At 37.3% G+C, this 23,109-nt stretch overlaps 1 protein-coding gene across 1 annotated transcript; it reads right to left on the bottom strand.

Moving 5' to 3' along the window:
* Positions 1-10,407: 10,407 nt before the first annotated feature.
* On the bottom strand, positions 10,408-11,396 carry LOC141507514 (olfactory receptor 52I1-like). Its single transcript, XM_074215233.1, is given in 2 exon segments — positions 10,408-10,466; positions 10,469-11,396. Coding segments are annotated over 2 exon segments (987 nt in total).
* Positions 11,397-23,109: the final 11,713 nt, after the last annotated feature.

The following is a 23,109-nucleotide window of genomic DNA, read 5'->3' as shown; positions in this document are numbered from 1 at the left end:
TTCCTAAAACATGACACTTAGAACTGAACATAACACTGTAGTTATGTTCTAAATGGGGCAGAGGATGGCAGGATTACACTCTTGTTGTTCAGGATAATATACTTCTAGGTATACTTTTCTCTGTCCATCCACTCTTTCTTTCTCTCCTGTCTCAGCGGAAAAATATACCTCCTTCCCGAAGCTAAACTTCTCTTTCCATATCATTTCTCCAGGATCGTCAATAGTTTCCTCTTTTCGTCAAATTGCACTAGCCTCCTGTATATTAATGGGGATGAGGGACTTTTCTTCACCTACTATTCTTTTAAGTTAATAATCTGCTCTGACTCTTTCTACCCTTTCCTTTAAACAGTACCTTGAACATAGCATTTAATAAGTGTGAATCTGGGCAACTAAATGGAAGTCTCTAGTTATGTTTACTCAACTGTAAAATGAGAGGGTTGGACTAGATGGTGTCTTAAAATCTTTCTACTTTTAATTTCAGGAATTTCTGACACACTAGTACTTCATTGTTTGAAACCTTCAGTTGCTCCACTTTGTTACAATCCTCCAGTTTCATCATCTGAAGACCAGATGAAGACAGAGCACAGGGACTGTGTGTCTACTTTTGGCTTCAGCTTCTGCTTCCCCAATATGTAACAGAGCTCTGTTGCTTGTGGTCTTTCAATTAACACTATGACTGATTTATGGAATTTTTTTATTCAAAAGCAGGTTCTTAAACTCTATTGTGTCATGGGTCCCACTGACAATCTAGTGAAATTTATGGACCCCTGCTCAGAATAATATTTTAATGCATAAAGTAAAAAAGCATATGATGGGGTGACTAGGTGGTGCAGCGGATAGAGCACCGACCCTGAAGTCAGGAGGACATGGGTTCAAACCTGACCTCAGACAATAATTGCCTAGCTGTGTGACTTTTGGCAAGCCACTTAACCTACTGCCTTGCAAAAACCTAAAAAAAAAAATCCCCAAAATAAAGAAAAAACAAAAACAAAAGCATATGTTTACAAAGGAAAGTAATTATATTTAAATCATTAGCAATTTTTAAAAATTCTATGAACCTTAAAGTAAGAACTTTTGTTTTAAAGTGTTATAGAATTCTAGAATTGAAAGCATTGAGTTCAAACATTCATTTGATAGATAAGAGCACTAATTTGAGGGAGGTTAAGAGACTTTGTCTAGGATGCTTAGCAACAGAGGACCAGATCTTGGACTAGAAAACAGGTTCTCCAATTCCCCAATCTTTCCCTACCTTCAATTGTATTCTAGCCTGCAGCATGTTACAGAGTTAAAAGATGGAAGGAAAAGAAAAAATATCAATGGTACCTGGGTAAACCTAGAGACAGGATTAATTTTACTGGGGATGTAAATCAGGGAAGCCTTCCTACAGTAGGTGAATGTTGAGTGGGATAGGGAAGAAAAAGATGGAAATGAATTGTCAAGAAGAGGAAGGAAGGTACTCCAAATGGGAGAATCAGAGATCCGAAGAGTGTGAGGTATGGTATTTGAATGTTGAGAATGAGAAGAAATTTTCGCACTGGAGCAGAAGGATAAAGACACAAAATAGAGGAATAAATGAAGGTCTCATGGAAATGAAGGGACTAAACAAACATGCTCATAAATTCATATTTTTCATAACTACTTTTGACCCTACTCCCTCAAAAATCAGACAAAACCCCTGTACTTTACCAATAACACAGACACAAAAGACACATACTTGTCTCTCCTCCCTGATCCCTTAATTTAATCACCTTTTCCTACTCAAGAAACCCTATGTAAGTTCTGATTAGGGTTTAGAGGGGGTACTTTGGGGAAACTATGGTTGACCCAAGACAAGAATAAGATCTTACATTCTTGGAACCTTCCCCAAAGACCTGTCATACTAGAAACTGAGAATTTTCTAAACCTTTTTTTTTAGGTTTTTTGCAAGGCAATGGGGTTAAGTGGCTTGCCCAAGGCCATACAGCTAGTTAATTATTAAGTGTCTGAGGTCAGATTTGAACCCAGGTACTCCTGACTCCAGGGCCGGTGATCTATGCACTGTGCCACCTAGTCACCCCTAAACCTTTCTTGAGTCTATTCCTGTGATCACAAAAACTCTAACCTGGTAACAGTTTAGCTTATTTAAGCTTCCAAGGTCTTCTTGTAGTTTAGAAAACAAATACTTAATGCTTCTTTTTGGAGATTCTAACTTCCAGGCATCTTCTGTTTGAGTCTCTTTTAATCTAAAAAAAGGGTCTCTTCATCCAACTATGTCACATGCACTTGTTTATCAGAGTTCCTTTTCTTAAGATGCTCTTAAGCTCTTAAGAAAGACAATATAGTATAATAGGAAGAGGACTGGATTACATTAGTGAACTTCAGGTCAAATCCTGCTGCTGTCACTTCATTGTGTGATTTTAGGAATGTCATTTAAACTTCTCTGGGCTATAATTTCCTCAACCCTCAAATGGGATTAAATAGCAACTAAACAGTCCCTTTCAACTTTAAACTCATGGTTCTTGATTCTCTCTATTTGGGAAGGGAACAGGGGAAGCAATACCTTCTAAAAGATCAGTCTCCCCATCCATTGGCCCTTGTGCCTCTAGTTCAAAAGATTTCAGACTTTGTTTAGCATAGTTGTTTGCCTATTTCTTCATGCATTTCATGTGTAAATTTGAGTGTGGGGACAGATCTCTTGCAAGCTTCTAGAAACAATAGAGTTTTTCAGAGTGTAGACGGAAAAAAAAGAAATTGAGAATCAATGTTCCACAATCACAAGTAGAGGGTGATTTGGAAAATGTTCACCAGTTAGATAGAAAACTAGACCTGGAATCAAAAGTTCAAATCTGCCCTCAGCTATTTAACCCCCTTTACAAATCTGGACAATTATTCAACCTCTACCTGAATCAGTTTCATTATCTATAAAATGGGTATAATGATCTCTTTCAGGAAGAAATAAATTTGTAAGCCTCAAATTGCTATGTAACTACAAATTATTCTTGATGGTAAGGGCTATTGTTGACTGTTTATCCTCATTGCTTAACATAATAAGTGACATTAAATGTTGAATAAATTCTTGTTAAATGACTGACTGGGACTATGTTTCATGATCCTAGGAACCCCATTTAGATCTTGGAACCACATTTAGAACCTCTTATGCATGACTGCATACAGAGAAAAGCAGGCCAAATTAGAAGTTGACTCGATAATGACATTTGATGTTTTTTGTGGGTGAGCATTTTCTATATCACCCTCTACTTGTGATTGTGGCACATTGATTCTCAATTTCTTTTTTCTCTGTCTACACTCTGAAAAACTCTATTGTTTCTAGAAGCTTGCAAGAGATCTTTCCCCACACTCAAATTTACACATGAAATGCATGCAGAAAGAAATGGAATTCAGGATTCTGATTCAGAAGTTCTATGAATATGGGTGTGAACACACAAAATTATATGCCACAGACTCCATTTGGTAGCTGTGTATATATTATTCTTTAAGGCTGTCTAAACAAGACCTGAAATCCCTTGAACTAGAGGATCAAGAATCAATGGATGGAGATATAGCACTAGGGTGTGGGGTACTCTAAGTTATATTAAACAGGGAAACAAAAAAATTAGAAAGATGGGGAGTCTGATCTTTGCCTAGGCCCCAATTTAGAAACCTCATACCCTAGAGTTTCTCATTTTGTAATCAATATAAATATAATGATAGATAGATAGATATAGATAACTATATTTCAGTATAATTACAAATTGGACATTTGTAATTTCATAGATTTTATAAGTGAGACAGGTAGGTGGCACAGTAAATAGAATGTTGGACCTAAAGTCAAGAAGACCTCAGTGCTAATTTGTTCTCAGAAACTTATTAATTATGTTATCCTATGCAAGTCTTTTAATATCTGTTTGCCTCAGTTTCCTTATTATTTTAAGATGAAGATAATACTAGCACCTACTCCCAGGGATTTTGTGAAACTAGAATAATATAATATTTATAAAGTGCTTTGCAAATTTCAGAGAACTCTATACATCTAGTTTTCAGTAATAATTTGATGCATTTCTATTCTGCAAAGGGAACCATAAACTTCACCATACCACCAAGGTGGACCCTTGTCTATGTTTCTACTACTTGTTCTCATAAACTCCCTGAGTGCAGAGAGCAAGAATAGATTCTGAAAAGCACTTTATAGTCTTTGTCTTACCTGTAGTACTTATATTTTGCATAAAGCAGGTTATCAAATAATTCTTGTTGAGTTGACAGAGTTAACTTGTCACATGAAAATAAATGGAAGGATCTGAGGACATTTAACCTAGAAAGGAGAATAATTAGTGATACACAATCACAATCTCCAAATATTTGGAGAAGAAAGGAGCAGACCTGTTGTATTTTTTCTTTAAGGGTTGAACCAGAGGAAATTTATATTCAGTGTAAAGTAAAATTTCTTAATAATCAGAGGAAGGTGAAGAGTCATAAACATGGTCTCTACAAACAATTTCCTTCCTCCTTATCCTCAGAAAGTAACAATATAGTCCACTCAAAATCTCATTCATTGGATATGGGGGTCCTGACTGGGGTAACACTGGGTAAGACTGGCTTGGGGACTTATGACCTTGGGGAAAGTAAGAACACCAAAATAATTTTTTCTAGCATCATGAGCCCTACAAGGGGGAAAAGAGGGAAGGACTTCAGATAAAGTTATCCTAAGTTTATTCTGAATAACCAGAGATAACTGTCCTTAGTTATTGTGGGGAGAATGTGGAAAGAAAGATGTGATGTGTGTCTGTTTCTTAACTGATCTATTTGAAAACCTGAATCTATTGGACTAAGTGGTAGAGTGAGCTCCTTGATCAATTTGCCTAAGATCTTGACTTCCTAGAGTCAGTCTATTTTGAGGCCCAAGTCCCTGAGAAAGAAAATCTTATTGTGTCACAATCTTCAAAGGGCTACCTCTAATACATCCCCCATACACACACACACACACACACACACACACACACACACACACACACACGTATGCACACACACACTCCAAATTCCCAACCATAGAATCCACCTGCTCCAGGGAAACTTTCAGGTCCTTCCTTCTCTGAATGAATAGCCAGGCATCTGAGGTGCCTTCTATTCAAATGGTATGCATTTATAACCCAGGCTACTCCCTGCTTGCTATGTGAACCATGGGGGAAAAGAATAGATAATCTGAGTCACAGGGAGCACTAGGAGCCTCTAGGGCAAACCTGATCCACTCCTCAGGAATCACCCAATGGAATAACTGTTACACCATAGATAAACAATCCAGGTTGTCAAGAGAACTAACAAGATGTACTGGGTCACTCTTTGTGGAGGTCAAGGAACTATGTTTTTAATTTTAGTGACTTAATGGTTAATTTTAGCTACCAAATGGTTAGGTTACCTTTAGGTTACCTTTTTAAGTCTCAGTTTCCTCTTCTGTAAAATATAAATAATAATACTTATACTATCTTCCTCATAAGCTAAATCAGTATCAGTTTCTATGGGTTTTGAGAACAACATATTGCCAACCAACACAAACAGCCCAGAGTTCTAATGAAACAGTGCTGGTTATGGTTTCAATTAGAGATTTAATTAAAACTCAGAAACCATGTTTTTTGGTTTGTCTCTGGCAAGGAAAATGACCTGATAGAAATTCAGATAGAATAGAAATTCCTTAAAAATAGATGCTGGTAGAGTGGCAGAGTGATACAGTTGAAAAAACTGGAACAATGAGCAAATGTATAGTGGGTTACCTTGCAGCAAAAGGTGAGGATCAGAGGACAAAGGATTGCAGTGCTACACAGAAACTGGCAAAAGACTTGAGAGAAGGACTTCAGCACCCTGGGTAGCACAAATACAAGAATGATAAATTATAAGATCAGAGCTTTTACTGGCCTAGGGAGTACCCATTTAGATGCAATCACAAATCTATTGATGAAATAAAACCAGCATTTTCTTCACATTTCACATCCAAAGTTTTCCAAAATGACCCATTTAGACAAGTAATGAGGCTATGTGATGTAATTGAAAAAGTGGTAGAATTTGAGTCAGAAAACTGGATTCAAGTCCCAGATCTTCCATTTCCTTGTGCTGAAATGATTGATAGTTCATTTAACTATTTCAAGAATTGCCTTGTTTTTTGTTTATTTTGTTTATTTGGCTTGTTTTTCCTAAACAGAAGGTTATTCAATAGGGCAACAATTGAGGCAGTGTTGGAATTACCAGGTGAAATTTGATATATAACTCTTCCCCAATATCTCCCTTCCCCCAGCCTACCCCTCAAAAAACCCTAAATTGCATAGAGTGGGAGAAATATTTATATATAATATAGATAAGAGAAATTTGCATATGAAAAATATTTTTATTAACAAAAATATTTTCTCACTCTTCTACCTCCTCCCTTAATTGAAAACCAAAGACAAAATCCTTGTGACAAATATGCATAGTCAAACAAAAGAAATTTCCAAATTGACTATGACCAAAAAATGTTTCAATCTGTTCCCTAAGTTTTTTCCTTTTTTGGCAGAAAGTGGATAGCAGGTTTGGTTTCATCACAAGTTTGATGGAGAAAAGGTTGGCTATTGTGTTTGTCTTAAGTCTTCTAAAGTTGTTGGTGAATCCCTTGACTCTATTCAAGATTCAGTTCAAGCACTGCTTTCTGCAGAAAGTCACTTTTATTCATCCAAAATGTAATACCCTCCCCGGTAAAGAGTCTTCCATCTAAACATTATGTATTTTTATGTCTCTACTTATATATAAGATATTATTGCATTACAACGTAAACTTTCTGAAGATATTAATTATCTTGAGTTTTTGTATCTTCTAGAGTTTAGTATGGTATCTGACAATTATTGAAAACTTAATAAATGATTATTGATTGATTAATTGATGAGATGATAGAACTTTAGAATGGATTCTTTGAGTCAAAGAGAAGAATTTTGAGAATTTAAGAACAGAAATGGAAGTCACCAAGAACTACCATGACTTCATTAAGAATAAATAATATCAGATTAATCTTATTTCCTTTTTGGATAGGATTGCCGAACTAGCACTTTGAACAGGGGATCCCTATAGTAGTATTGTAGCTAGACTTGAGCAAAACATTTGACTATCTCTCTTGCCAGTTTTGTAGGTAAGATAGAGAGATGTAGAGTAGAGCAATAGTTCCCAAACTGTGAACCAAAGATCCCTGTGGGAAATTATTTTTCTTTTTCAATGAAGTCCATGAATTCACAAAAAAAATGTACTATTGAAATGAGGATAGATTTTTTTGTGATATATTTTCCCAGTGAAAAGAAACTAATAGTACAATACTCTCAAGTGATAACAGAGATGAAGTGTAGATTTGATGATTTGAAATATCAGATTCTGGCACATGGGGAAATGTGCTAATAAAATATTATAAATGCTGAGTATATTAAAAGAACTACATGCTATTTATATTTTTAAGATTAGTACTATGCTTAAGGCAAGTTCTGTAATATGGGAGAAAGCACCCAGAATTTAGACTCTGAATTTGCACCCAAGTCTTGCTAATGCCATCACTTAGTATATGATTATGGGCAGGATAGTTCTTGAATTGAGCTTTAATGTCATCATTTCTAATATGGTGAGAATGATTCTTATGCTCCTTACCTTACAGGGGTGCTATAAAGAACAAGCTTGCAAATAATCATTTGACATATTAAAAAGGTAAGTTTTTAATAGGAATCTGTTAATAATTCAATAGATATTTTTTAAGAGCTCACTGTGTGATGACCACAATAATAACCTGAGTAGATTAGTTGGATAACACAGCATTCTCAAATTCTAGTCTAATCTTGAATTGATAGGAATTTGGGAAAAGATGGTAAGATGACAGAGTAAAATGAGATCCCCAGAGACTAGCTTGAGAGGCTCCTTAAGAGGGCATTTTCATAATTTCAAAAAATCTAGTCAGTATACTGAGGAATGATTATGGCAAGAGCTAATAGAGATGATCTGTTCATGAACTATGGACTATCTTCTTCAATCAGCTGAAAAAAAAATAAGCCTAGAGGCAGAGACAATGACTTTCCCCCCTTCCTTTTTTACTGTCTAGGGAGAAGTTGAATGTTCATTTGTACTATTCAAGCTCTCTTACTGCCTCATTTCATTTGACTTCTTAACTGATATGGTAGCTTTCCTTTTTTCCCCAAATGTTCAATTTTTGCTTTGGTTGTTAAGCTATGATAAAGTTACTAGTCACCAAATAACTCAGACTATTTAATATAGTAAAGACAGATAATGATAAGGAGGGATTTCTTCTTTTAGAGACAAGTGAAATATTTCCCCTAAGAGAAAGGGAAGGAGGGAATGTCATTGATTTAAAGAATTGCAAAAGCAATAAAAAACTCCTGGACTATTTTTATTTCCATATTCCACTCCCCCCCAAAAAAAGTCAGAGTCAAAAGCATATATATAGAGAAAAGTAACTACAGATTTAACTTGAGAGACCTGATTCAATAAGTGTTAATGATCTTACTCTTTCTTCTTTAATTCTGAATTTGATTATGGTGCTGTTTTTCCTTTATTTTCAAAGAAGACCATTAGGGAGGTGATGCCATGAAATGTATGTTAATTGGATTTAAGTAAGGGGGTTAAGTCACCAGCCTCACTTTCTCTTCTGGAGCCATCTGTGTCCAGTGGCCAGATATGAATCAGGATGACTGGAAATAACCCTAGATGTGAGGCAAGGTCACACAGCTATTAAGTGTAGTGTCAAGGTGTCTGAAGCTGGATTTGAACTCAGATCCTCCCAACTTCAGGACCAGTGTTCTATCTATTATGTCAATTCTGAACTTAACCAACATGAAACGAGATGAACATCTGAATGCAAAGAACAGAAAAAATAGAATTGTGCATGAAACTGTGGCTCTTCAATGTTTATAATTTGCTTTTCTTTTAAAGCATATAAGAAACATCTTGTTTTTAAATTCAGTCTTGCTTGTCTGTTTCTTTCTGACTTTCCTTCTCTTTTCTTACTTAAACCCCAACAACTTCATTTTGGTAGCACCATTGTCAGCTAACTTCTTTACCTTTTCTCCCTTTACAAAAAAAATCAAAAGAAAGAAAAATAAAATGCTCATATTGTTGCATATACTGAAAATGGAAATACTTATATTGTCTCTTTCCAAAAATGTATATCTCATTATATTACTTGAGCTCATCATTTCTTTGCCTGCTTGACTTTTCAAAAAGCATAAATGGGAAGATGGAGTTAAGCTACTATTATGTAGACACAGCAGCTTAATTGGAGGGCATGCAGAATACATGTTATAATAATAATGGTACCAAAGCAAATCAGCAATCCTCCTAGTTCTGAACTCATTGGTTCTGAACATCTCCAAATATAAATTACAACTCAAATAGAATAGTATGAACAGTGCTTGCCCCATAGTGGCAATGGGACACAATAAACCACTAACATGTAGAAATAAGTAAGAGGCTCTCAATGCCCCAGATAGGCATATCAAATCTAATAACCTGGGCTTCATTAAAAGTAGCAAATGCAGATTTTTTAGCTGAAGTTCAAATTTTGTATATTATTGAGTTTAATATACCTAGAATTCTCTGGTTCCCCAATTCCTCCAAAGAGCAGAAATGGGAGAATGGGGAAAAGTTTCAGAGAGCAAGATTAAGTTTCAATATATGGGAAAACTTCCTAGTAGGGGAAAACCAAAGTAATGAGGATTCCTATCAATAGAAGTCTTCAGTCATAGGGTAACTAATGATTTGTCTTTATTGTGGTAGAGAAATTTCTATTTATAGTTATAAATTAGCTTGAATGATCAGTAAAGTTCCTTACAACTCTTATAGTCCAAAATCTAGCTACAGTTCAGTGATGCTAGATATGGTCTTGTTCATCCTCCCAACCACAGTGGGAAATTCCTCTACATTACTTTGAAAAGTCACACAACCTCTTTTTGACTATCTTCCATGACAGGAATCACAGTTAGTTAGTCAGACTAAGTTCACCTGTAAATATTAAATTATCTACATTTAGCACTATTGGCTAGTGTAAAATAATTCACATAATGTTAAGTAATATTTTATAAGATAGATAGCTCTAGAATAGGCAGGGTCCTAATTTACTCCAAGATTAGGAGGCATTCCTTTTCATCTAGTCACAATCCTGGTACCAGAGAAAAGCAATGTGATACAGCAGATAGGGCGCTGACTTTGAATGCAGGAAGAATAGATTGAAGTTCTGCCTCAGATACCTGTATAACCCTAAGGCAAGTCAGATAACCTCTCAATAGTTTTAGAAACCCTCTAAGACTATAAGTTTCTTAGATGATATCATATGTATTAGGAAAGAAAGTTTCCTTATCTTAAAATTCTTTATACAATCATAAGTCTTATTCCCCATGCCCATCCTGCCCTTATAACTCCAAGTAATTAAACCTTCATGCATGGCTTCTCTGGTTGGAGCCTTTGCACATTGCACCAACATTCCTTAGCACATCTAACATTCGCTCTAGGATTTTCTTGGTCCTCAGACCATAGATGATGGGGTTCAATGTGGGTGGAATAATCAAATAAAAATCAGCAAGTAGCACCTGGGTGTGCAGTGGCACTACATCCTGCCCAAACCACTCCACATAGTGGGATATCATCCCAGGAAGATAGTAGAGTACCATGACCCCTACGTGGGAGCCACATGTGCTGAGAGCCTTGAATTGGGCATCCCTGGAAGAAAGTCTAAACACTGCCTGCATAATCAGCCTATAAGAGGTAGCAATAAAGGTCACATCAGAACCCACAATGATAGAGGAACCAATCAGACTATAAAGGCTGCTGGGCATGTAATCAGCACATGCCAATTTGGCCACAGCCATGTGCTCACAGTAGGAATGGGGGACAATGTGGGAGCCACAGAATGGCAGCTGAATCACCATCCAGCTCAGTGGAGTCATGATCAGGACAGCCCTTATCATAATAGCTAGTCCAATACCCAACATCATCTTGGGTGTGAGGATGGTTTGGTAGTGCAGGGGCTTGCAGATGGCCACATAGCGATCAAAAGCCATGGCTAGCAACAGCCCTGTCTCAGTAGCTGTGGCTGCATGGACCACATACATCTGAGCAAAGCAGGCAGTGAATGTGATGACACCATCACCAGCCCAGAATATTCTCAACATCTTGGGAGCTACAGAAGTTGCCATGATGATATCAACAGCTGCCAGAATGCACAGGAAGTGGTACATGGGCTCATGAAGAGTAGGGTCAACCCAGATCACAGTCAGAATCAGAGTGTTCCCTACAAGGGCCATAGCATACATGAAGCTGAGTGGGGCTGCCAGCCAAAGGTGTGCCCCCTCCAGTCCTGGGATGCCCACAAGGATGAAAGAATTAGCTGATGTCTGATTGCAAGGTGCTGCCAGCATAGCTAGAGAGTCTTCTTTCCTGTAGGTAAAACAACAAATATCTTAAAAGCACAAGAAGTCCAGCTTGGGTGCTTATTTCTGCCCAATGCCATCTCCTACTTGACTTAATTGTTTCTCGGCCAATTAGAAGATCTTTTGTCTTGGTAGGAAAAACCAAAATGGTTAACTGGAAGCAGATGTTAATGAAAAGTAAAGACAAAAAAATTTGGGTGCTATTTTGCTGATCTGAATTACAGGCTCAGACACTGAAATAGCTGGTGGACATGACCTCTGGGCCACTGCTGGTGATTTGGAAGATTGCAGAGCACAGGAGAGGTGCTGCAGAATGAAGAAGGGCCAGTGTCTCAAGTGTCAAGAAAGGAATTAGAATGAAGTTTGAAAACTATCAACCTATGAGTTTGACCTCAAAGCCTTGAAAATTATAATTTATAATGTTTGAAAATGTGGTCAGAGAATAGTTAAAAAACAACAGTTCTCAAACTGTGAACCTCTGGGGATTCCTGAGATTCTTTGGGTGGGTCCTCAAGGCCAAAGTTATTTTCATAATAATACTAAGATATTGTACACTTACTAAAAAGTCCTTTCTTTTTCATCTACATACATATGTGGTGCCAAATTTTCTTCCTATATTTAAACAACTTATCACAAAAGATTGAGTTTTAGAATGAGATATGAGAATCCATTTGTCTTCTACTAAATCAGACACTAGAGATTTGCCAAATATGTAAAACAATACTGCTTATCTCACTATTTTTAATTTGGGAAATTTTTTGTATTAAATTATTTTTTTAGGGTTTTTTTGCAAGGCAAACGGGGTTAAGTGGATGGCCCAAGGGCCACACGGCTAGGTAATTATTAAGTCTCTGAGGCTGGATTTGAACCCAGGTACCCCTGACTCCAGGGCCAGTGCTCTATCCACTGTGTCACCTAGCCACCCCAAATTATGTATTAAATTAAATTAAATTATCATTATTTTTTTCAGTTGGTATGTAAACTTAATTAGCTTACTTTCAAATATGGCAAATATAACCCACATAAGCACAGATTGTTTGGGCTCTTCAATAAACTTAAAGAATGTGAAGGAGTCCTCAAATAAAACTGCTTGAGAATTTAGATCTAGAAAATAAAGCAACAATTATAGAGTGTCTTCAACAAAAATAACTACACTTACTTTATTTCTTTTTTTGGCAAGTCCTAAACTGAAAGTTCAGGAGAATGCTATACATATCAATTACCTAAACTTTAGAAAAGTATTTGACCAAGTACTGCATGATATTCTTGTGGAAAAGATGAAGCGATGTATATAGCTAGATGAATTGAGAACTTGTATTTAAAAAAATAAAAATTGTTTGTAAGAAATAGTCATGAATAGTTAAATGTCATTATAAAGAAGGTTCCAGTAGGGCAGAAATCTATGACTCCCCTTTGCTGATGAATAGTTTTATAGCTGATAGCCCTAATATATATAATACTGTTGTTAGTAATATTTTCCAGTTTTTTGTCATCTGCAGAATAAGTATCTAAACCTATCTTGATAGATAAGAACATTAATGGGACTCGTATTAGCTAGAAATTAATAATAATTAAAATTTCAAGTATTACATTTAGATTTTTAAGAAATGAACTTCAAAAAAACTGAGTGTCCCAAAAGTCTTAGTGGTGATAAACTTCAGAATGCAATAAGATTTTTAGGACATCTTATCCAATCTTGGAGAGAAGTATGATTAGACACCAATTTTTCTGATAAAGATTCTGGTCCCATTAATGAACTTTAGATTAAAGTGAGTCAAAAGTATAATGTATCTGAAAAAGCTAATGTGCCCTTGGACTATATTAAAAGAAATGGGAATTCTGAGAATTAGGTGGTTGATTATCCTGCTGTTATTCTTCCCTGGTGTTGGCTTATAGGTCTTATGTTTTATGTTTGTCCTTCATTTTCAAAGAAGACCATGACATCAGGGAGGTGATACCATGACAAGCACTTGAATTGGATTTAAGTGAGGGGGTACTGTGCTAACTCACCAGCTTCACTTTCTCTTCCAGAGCCATCTGAGTCCAAGGACCAGATATGATTCAAGATGACTGGAGTTGGCCTTAGATGTGAGGCAATCAGGGTTAAGTGAGTTGTCCAAGATCACACAGATAGGAAGTGGTAAGTGTCAAGAGGCTGAATTTGAACTCCCATTCTCCTGATTCCAAGGCCAGTGCTCTATTCACTGTTCCACCTAGGCATCATGTTAGGAAACAGGGTACTGGAGATAAGGTTAGAAGAAAGAATAGGAATAGTCTTTGACCAAATTTATTTTTGAATCTCATGTGAAAAAGGAAAGCTGCTAAGAGATCAGCCTCAGGTGAGGACTTGCCTAAGAGGGTTCCTGGTGGACCTGTCAGGGATCAGAGACCCTGAGTGGGCAAGGAAAAACCCTCCAGATAGTGGATAATAGTCAGAGTTCTGGGAATAGAAACAACCCCTAAATTAGTGTGTTGGGGAGCACAAACACTGACAGTGAGGGAGAACAGTGTTCAATCATTCAGTTTGTCCCTGGGAGGATGGCAGTGGTTGGTGACATGATAAGGGGGATATCCTTGAGCTGTATGTCTGAAGGTCAGAGACTCTGGACTGAAGGAGAGGGGATGTTCTCGATTAGATTTTCTGGAACCTTGAAACTCAGGGTCAGTTTCCGAACTCCCGAACAGAGAAGACTGATTTTTCCCAAACCTTCAAAGAGACATCTCCCTAAAATTTCATCCTGCCCTGTCCAGAACCTACCTGCCCTGAGGAAACCTCCAGACCCTTCCTTCTCCAAAAGAGCCACAGGAGCATCTGAGCTGCCCCCTCTCTAAATGAGGAGGTTTTATAAGCCAAACTTCTCTTTACTCTGGGAGCCTGCAGCCCTCTCTGGAGACCTGCATTGTCTCTCCTGGAATCACTCTGGGGAAAAAAAGCCTGAGCTGTTGAGCTGTGGAGCATGAGACATCTGGGAGGCAGCTGGCATGGAGGAAAAAAAAACATCGGTGGTGGTGTCAGAGGACTTAGTTTTGAATGTTGTCCATGTTTATTCCACTAACCAGGGAGGTGAATTTGAAGAAGATGCTTCCCCTTTCTGGGCCCATTTCCTTCCCTTGTGAAATGGGGTCATTCTATTCTTCCTACTAACTCTAGAGGAGTTACAGGATAACATGATGTGAGCCACAATGGGAAGGAACATTCCATTTAATAACTTCTTAGTTTTGATAATATTTCTTATTCAGTAGGTGACAAGCTAAGTTGTTTGTTACAAAAGTAAAAGTACTTTAAGTGTCTTCCAAATTTTATTGCCCTTGTACAAATTCCAGATTGCCTCCCGGCTTTGTTGCTTTAGTCTGGGTTTGGATATCCATTTTGACACTTAATCACTATGTAAGCACTGGAAGGTCACTTAGCTTTCTGAATTCAACAGTACTTTTCTCTTTCATTTCTTTCCTTTTCCCAATTTTTCTTCTATCGCCCTCACTTGATTTTCAAAGTCTTTTTTTGAAATCTGTCATAGCCTGAGCCCAATTTCTGTTTCTCTTGGAGTCTTTAGATGCAGGAGCTTGTACTTCCTCATCTTCAGAGTGAGTGTTTTGATCCTTCTTGGGATCATAGACAAAATATTTCTCAATGGTGTTCCTCTTTTTTCTCTGCTTACTCACTTCCCCAGCCTGTGCCTGGTTTTGGGGTGCTTCCTGAGCTTTTGAGTATTATTGGGACACCCCCCCACACAAGGATCTCCTTGTATGAGTCTCTGTCTTCCCTCCTGGTCTGTGAATGACCACAAGTGCGCCCCTCTGCCAGGGGGCTGAGGTGGGGGGGCCCTTCTGTTCTATGGGGGGTCTAGATTGCAATCAGGATCTGAATGTGGTCAGAGCCCCGGAGTCCTGTTCCAAGGACAGAGGACAGACCTAGGCAATCTCTCTCCACTCCCCTCCCTAGGCTCAGCACTCATGCCTGGGGGCTCCTGCTTACTGTCTCCACCTGCTTCCAGTTCCTGGATCTGGGCTGCTTGCTGAGTGCCCTGAGTGCTGGGCTTCACATGCTCACTCTGGCAGAGGTTCCCCCGCTGATCCCCCAAGTTGTTCCCAGTGCTCCCTGGGGTGTAGGTCAGGAAACTGCCCCCAGCTGCCCTGAGCCAGGCTCCCAGGCGCCCTGGGGCTGCCTCCCAGAAGCTGAAGTTCCTTTACTCTGGTAGGCCACCCCTCTAACCCCATGGAGTGGAGCCTTTCTGCTCTTTTCCAGGTTACCTTGGGCTGGAGAATTGCCTCACTGTATCCCTCTGTGGGTTCTGTCTCTTGAAAATTCAGTTAGAATCCTTAGTTTATAAGTTTGGAAATATCAAAGAGAGCACCTAAGAGATGATCCTCTCCTGTCGCCATCTTGGTTCTGCCCCCTCAACAATAATTTTCAAGACCTCTATATGCCAAGTGCTGTGTTAGGCAGAATCAGTATCCAAAAAGAAAAGTTGCTAATGCCCTCAAGGATTTCACCTTCTATTGGGAGAAAACATATAAACAACAAAGTAATTTCTTTGTTGTTGTTGGTCAGTTATTCAGTTGTGTCCAACTCTTCATGCCCCCAGTATGTCAGGTCCTACCATACACCACTATCAGTCAAAGTCTGTCCAAGTTCATGTTCATTGCTTCTGTGACACTATCTAACAATCTCTTCCTCTACCATCCCTTTTTCCTTTCTCTTTCAGTTTTATCCAGCATCAGGGTTTTTTAAAATAATGAGTAACATTTTATTATGAGGTCAAAGTATTTAAGATTCAGCTTGAGTAAATTCCAGTGAATAACCTTAATTAATTAATTAATAGCCTGAATTAACTTTTTTAAGCATTCACTAATTTGATCTCCTTGCCATTGAAGGGACACTCAAGGTCTCCAACACAATTCAAAAGCGATGCTTCTAAAGCCCTCAACTTTTCTTATTTTCCAACTCTAACAGACAATACTACTGGAAAAACCATCATTTCAGGTACATGAAATTTTGTCAAGATGTCTTTGTTTTTTTAGTATGCTTTTAGATTTTCTCTAACTTTATTTCTAAGGAGGAATTGTCTTTTAATCTCATGGCTGTGGTCACCACTATAGTGATCTTTAAGACCAAATTTTGACTTGGTGATTACATTTCTTTTTCTATTAAACAGGAAGTGATGGGATCAGTTATCAAGATCTTAGGGGTTTTTTTTTTGTTTTGGTTTTGGTTTTAAGTTAAACTTCAAACCAACATTTATACTTTCCTCTTTCATCAAGAGGTTTTTAAAATTCCGCTTCAATTTCTGCCATCAGATACTGTCTACATATCCTGCTGTGCTTCATTTTTACTTTAAAATCAAAGTTTCCTGTTATTTCAATTATCTTTTGACTTCCTACTTTATATTTTAGGGGTATTATTTCTATATATTGTAGTTCTTTGTGATAAATGGCTTGTAGTTTTTTAATAAGACAGCTTAATAAATAGTATACCTTTCTTGAGGGGAGAGGGGCCCTGAAATCCAGAACTGCTAGGTGTTACATGCACTTTTAAAAGGTTTGTTCCTGCCCCTTCATGTCAATCATTGACTGGGATCACAAATATAATTGGGGTATAATATTAACTCTATTTGAGCATATGTATGTAAAGAAGTGATGAATGATGATGTTGTTTGTTATAATAAGACAATCAAAATTTCCTATAATATCCACTAAGGTAGAAGGCTGGTATATGTCTCCAGCTGATGAGTTTTTAGAAAAAGTATTAAAAAGAATCAGGCAAAAGAGATTGTGTGAGTTGCATTGGGTTTGGAATATTAAGTATTATAGAAGCTATTGCAGCTGCTACATCCACAACTATGTCCATACAAATGATGAATAAAGAAAAGATAGAAGCAAAATATATTCAAGAATTATCAGAAAATGTTACAGGAGCATTAAAAGCTCAGGAGAGAATTAAGATCTTTATCATTTGATTAATTCATTACAAACATTTGTAATCAACATAGGGTATCATGTGGATGCAATAGAGATGAAACTGCAATCACTATGTGATTATAGATTTTCTACTTATTTGTATTACTCCTTTAAAATATAATACTTCACTTATTACTTGGGATAATATAAAAATTATTTGAGTGGAATATAGTATGATGATTCTATAACTATGTATATATCCAAAATATATATCTAAAAATAACAGAAAATTTCTATATATAAACTTGTTTAACTACTAGCCATCCTAACATACAAATCATAACTTTCAGAGTTCTTTCAAACATTAGAACAAGATGACTTCAAATTTCCCAACATTGTTTTTAGTTCCAACATGACAAAACAGCAGTAAGTATACCACATCAATTACTAGATTGTACAAATCAATCTCTACATTATTCCATTATACATGAATCCACAGCTCTATCCCAAAAGGGGTCATAATTTTTATATTTACTGTATTACCCCTTTAAAGCAATTATATGTAAATTCTAGGATTTAACATTATGGTATTCAAATAGCTTATATACCCATAAGAGATAACTACATAACCATGTTGCCTTACAGTAGAACCACACAATTGCTATTTGTCATCTGCCAGAATCCCCCACATCAGTTGTACCCATATCCTCCAAGAATCTAATCTCATACATATGATACATTTAAAACCTCAATGCAATTCTTATTTATGCCATGGTTAATCTGATGGCAAAGGATTAAACCATTAGATGCAATCTCAGTTCATTTAGTTTGCTACCAACTGTCCATCTAAACTTCCCAACAGTTTAGTTTGACAAAAACTTCAAAGTCCTTTGTACAAAGAATCCAGCACTCACAACTCCAAAACTATTCAAAATAAAAGTACAATTGTTATCATTATTAGGCTTAACATTAAAATGAATTCCAGTCAATAAGCCCTCTCCATAAATGCCCTTCACAACTCTTTCCTCTCCGGTGTTTTCTTTTTCCCAAAAGAAATCAGTAAATATCCCTGATTACATAGGTATTTTTCCTCTTAGTAACACAATACCACTTTTTTTGAACTCAAAGGTGTTACAATTGAGTTTAAAATCCCAAACCATTTTAACAATCTCCCATTCTGTAAGTTTTGTCAGAATGTAACAACACAAATATCCCTCTTTTAAAATCTTCAGAGTGATTCCCAAAACTCTAGTACAAAAAGGGGTCAACCTTAAAAGCACAGTGAGAGTCAACACTTTTAGCCACATGATCAGAGCAGAGGTATTCATTAAATATGATTTCCTTTCAAAAAAGGTCTCTCCCCACCCCTAGTTTTTATATTTTCTTCCTTTCACCTCACCTGTGGCAGGGTCTTTCCCTTGGCTTAAGCGCTTGAAGTCTCTCCCCACCCATGGGTGGGGAACTCCTCAGCTGAACTCAGTTTAAAGTTCAAGTCTTAACAAGATGGCAGATGGGATCAAGACCACCACCTGTCCAACTCTCCCACTCCCTTCCCCCAACCCGGGAGAAAACAGGGGAGCTTTCCCAGACAATCATAAGGATAAAAAAAAAGTTCCCTCCTATAACTTTTCAGTCTTAATCATTTCTCTTAAAAATTCTTTCTCTCTTAAACTCTCCTGGAACCACACCTTTTTCTCTTTAAGAGAAACACCAGCAAGGGAGGAGCTGAGCTCCACAAGGGGGACATTGCAGACCTACTTCCTTCTCCCCTACTTTCTGAAATTCCTCCACCCAACTCCCAGCTCCCCCAGTTTAAAATGTAAACTGAGTCCCCAGACCCAGAAATAACTAACACAGACCACTTATATAAGACGGGACAAAAATGAACACTGCCCCCCCCTCAAGGAACCAGACTATACCAAAAAAAGAGACAGAGCCATTGAAATCTAAACACAGATTGAAGTACATTTGTTTTTCCTCTCTCACTATTCTTAATGAATGAGATAAAGTCTGAGATTTCTTCAATAGAATATTATAGATTAGAAATAGTTAAGCTGTGTGTTATGTCCCTTCTGCCCCTCCTCCCCTGACAAGCAATTTAATGTTACTTTGACCAAATTCAAAGAAAATGTGAAATATCTCATTGAAAAAACAATGGATCCCCAAAACGTATCCAGAAGATATAATTTTAAAATTGCTGGATTACAAGAGCCTTGCCTTCATTTTTCAAGAAATAATACAGCAAAATTGGCCTGAAATCATAGAAGCAGTGGGTAAAATAGAAATTGATGGAATTCACCCATCACTTTGTGAAAGATATTCCAAAAGAAAACTTCCAGGAATATTATAGCCAAATTCCAAAACTCCCAAGTCAAAGAGAAAATACTAAAAGTTGCCAGAAACAAACAATTCAACTACCACTGCTCTATAGTCAGGATTATACAGGATCTGGCAGCATCTACGTTAAGGGCTCATAGAACTTGGAATATGATATTCCAGAAGGCAAAAGATCTTGTTTTACAACTGAGAATCAACGACCCAGCAAAACTGAACATCCGCTTTCAGGGGAAAAGATGGACTTTCAATAAAACAAGGAACTTCCAAACTTTCCTATTAAAACAGCCAGAGCTGAACAGAAAATTTGATCTCCAAGTACAGGACTCTGGGGAACCCTAGAGGGGGACTAATTATGAAGAACTTAATGATGTTGAACTGTTTGTATTCTTGTATGGGAAGAAGATACTGATAACTCATGAACTTTCTCATTTATAAGAAGCATGTATAGACAAGGCATGGGAAGGAGCTAAATATAATGGTATAAAATATACTAAAAACATAGGAATCAATGGGTGAGAAAGGAGGAAGAGGAAGGAGAGGAAGAAGGGGCTGCAATATTTCACATAAGGGTCAAGAAAAAGCTTTTACAATGGAGTGTAATGGGGGAAGATGAGGAGGGATGAGAGAATGTTAATTCTCATCAGAAATGGCTCAGAGAGGAAATAATAGGGTATAGAAATCTATCTTACCTAGATAAAAATGAGAGAAAAGGGATGGGATAAGGGGGAATGGGGGGAGGGAAGTGGGGAGTAGGTGATAGAGAAAGAAGATCATGGGAGAGGATTCTCAGATACAACACACTTCTGAACAGGAACAGGAGGAAAGGAGAGAGAGAATGGAATAAATGAGAGTGTGGAGGAATGGAGCAGAGGGAAATACAGATAGTAATAGCAACTGTGGGAAAAATATTAGAGTATCTTCTCTGGTAGACTTATGATAAAGAAGGCAACTCATCCCAGAGACAGAGCCATTGAAATCTAAACACAGATTGAAATACATTTGTTTTTCCTCTCTCACTATTCTTAATGAATGAGATAAAGTCTGAGATTTCTTCAATAGAATATTATAGATTAGAAATAGTTAAGCTGTGTGTTATATCCCTTCTGCCCCTCCCTAATGTTACTTTGACCAGAATATAAAGAGTAAACTGACCTTGTCTTATCTGGTTCTGAAGATGGTTCTACATTTCTTGTCCTGGAGGAAACCTGTCTCTGTTTGAATTATGTGCTTTTTCTTTAGAGTAATAGATTGTGAAGACCACATTCCTCACTAATGAAGATGGGTCAGTGGGAGGGAATTGCTTCAGGATAAATAGATCTTGGATTTCCTGCTCTTGCACCCCTTTTTTCCCCTCTACGTGTTTAGGGCAGAGCAATGTGTCCAATTCTCGAAAAATTGAATAAAACTTTTCATACCTTGAGAAATCTCTGAGTTTTATTTAAGTGGGTAATCTCATCCCACACAATGAGGTTTCTCATCTTTTTTTGGGGGGGAAGGGGGTTTATTATTATTCTCACAATAAAAACTACTGTAATAATATAAAAATAAACAGATTATGAGAAAACATAAATGGCACTCCACAAAGACAGACAGAAATATAAAACATATGCCTGACAACCATCCTTGTCAATGGTTATTGGAGTGACCACATATGGTCTATAATTACAAACCCAAACCCAGCAGCCATCCCTTTAGAATCTATAGGAACAGATACAAAACTGCCCATGAGACTGTTAAGAAACCTTTGGTTAAAGAGTCAAAAACTCAAGGAGTCCAAGAAATTCAAGCTACCAATAGTGACTTTGATGCAGAGAATCATGGGCATAGGGAGTATTGAAATTAATTGGAAAAACATTTGTAAATCTTTTGTTTGAACTGTTAAAATTTTCAGTCTTTATCACTCTGTTAAAACATCCCACCTTGACCTCCATTCTGAACTTGACTACATCCTCATTGGTAAAGTAAGCAAAATTATGCAAGGGCTGAAACATCATCTTGAGACCACCCAGGCCAGAATCAAATATTTAAGATCCTTAACCCCTCCCCCAAAGTCAAACTCTTCTGTGTGGGACTTGGGCAACTCCTAAGACACCACCTCTTCCCATGGACCCTGGGGGCATTTAAGGAGATCCTGGTGGAGGCTTAGCCTCTTCTTTGGTTTCAGACTTCTGCATTAATCTTGTAGTTGTATTGCCCAGATTAATTAACAATCCATGGTTTTCTTTTAATCTTGCTTAACTTTTCTGTCACTTTCTTTGTGTTGTAACAACTGCCTAATAAATCTCTATTTTTTTCTGTCTTTTTTTTTAGGTTTTTGCAAGGCAAATCAGGTTAAGTGGCTTGCCCAAGGCCACACAGCTAGGTAATTATTAAATGTCTGAGGTTGGATTTGAGCTCAGGTACTCCTGACTCCAGGGCCGGTGCTCTATCCACTAAGCCACCTAGCTACCCCTCTATTTTCTTTTTCACTCCTACATTCTTGGGTCAAGTAGTGATTCTTCACAAGAAAACACTGAACCACTGCAACAACTTGAAAAAAACAGGAAATGAAGTCATTGTAAATAATTTAAATAATCATTACTCATGTTTTATCTTATAGGTTGTCAAATTGTCGACTTTCTGATGCTTGTTGTCAATATCTCTCTTCCACCCTCATGAAGAATGAAAGCCTGAAAGACTTTTGCTTGAGTTGTAATAATGTTGGAGATTGTGCAAAGAAACTCTTGAGAAATCAGAATTGTAAACTCCACCCCCTAAGGTGAGATTCATTGGTGTTTTGTGAAAGGCTCCCTGGCCCAAGAGATAAGTAGAAAATGCCCATACCTGTGGAAGGAAAGAGTGAAACCTTCTTATCTGAAGCTGGATCAGGGAGACTCCTGATCAGAACAGCTTGATCTATTTAATAAATGATGTGTAGTAGATCCTTCTTCCTTCCTCTTATGTCTTGGGGTCTAATTCATAAGAGAATGGTTTGCTGAAGAAAGCATAAACTTCTCTCTCACAAGTCCACTGAGGGTTCTATAAGAGACAGTCAGAAGAAATTGAGGAAGAATGTACCGTGTTGATAACTAAATGTGATGAAAATTGTATTTCCTGTGTCCTGTAGTTCTCATGTTTCTTAGGGATCATCAACTCTTCCTTTCTGACAGGATCACATCATTCCAGAATTAGAAGTAGCCTCAAAGGTCTTCTAGAGCAATAAGTACCTGAACAGGAATGCCCTGTTTAACAGCTCTACCAAAAAGATATTCAACCTCAACTTGCAAACCTACATTAAAGAAGTAATTCATTTTCTTTTTTTTAACAACTCTCATAATTAAGAAGATTTTACTTCTCAACAAGATTCATATAGTACTCTCTAGACACAGTGGGTTTAGAATGCAATTGGTATGGATTTCATGTAGAATGGATATACTATTATCCCAATCTTAAATGGCACACATTGCCTGTAACAAGCAACTGTCCT

Source organism: Macrotis lagotis, chromosome 1, assembly GCF_037893015.1.
Source record: "Macrotis lagotis isolate mMagLag1 chromosome 1, bilby.v1.9.chrom.fasta, whole genome shotgun sequence".
NCBI classification, from domain to species: domain Eukaryota; kingdom Metazoa; phylum Chordata; class Mammalia; order Peramelemorphia; family Peramelidae; genus Macrotis; species Macrotis lagotis.
Note: the sequence above shows the minus strand (reverse complement) of the source record. Positions and strands in the feature narration are given on the sequence as shown.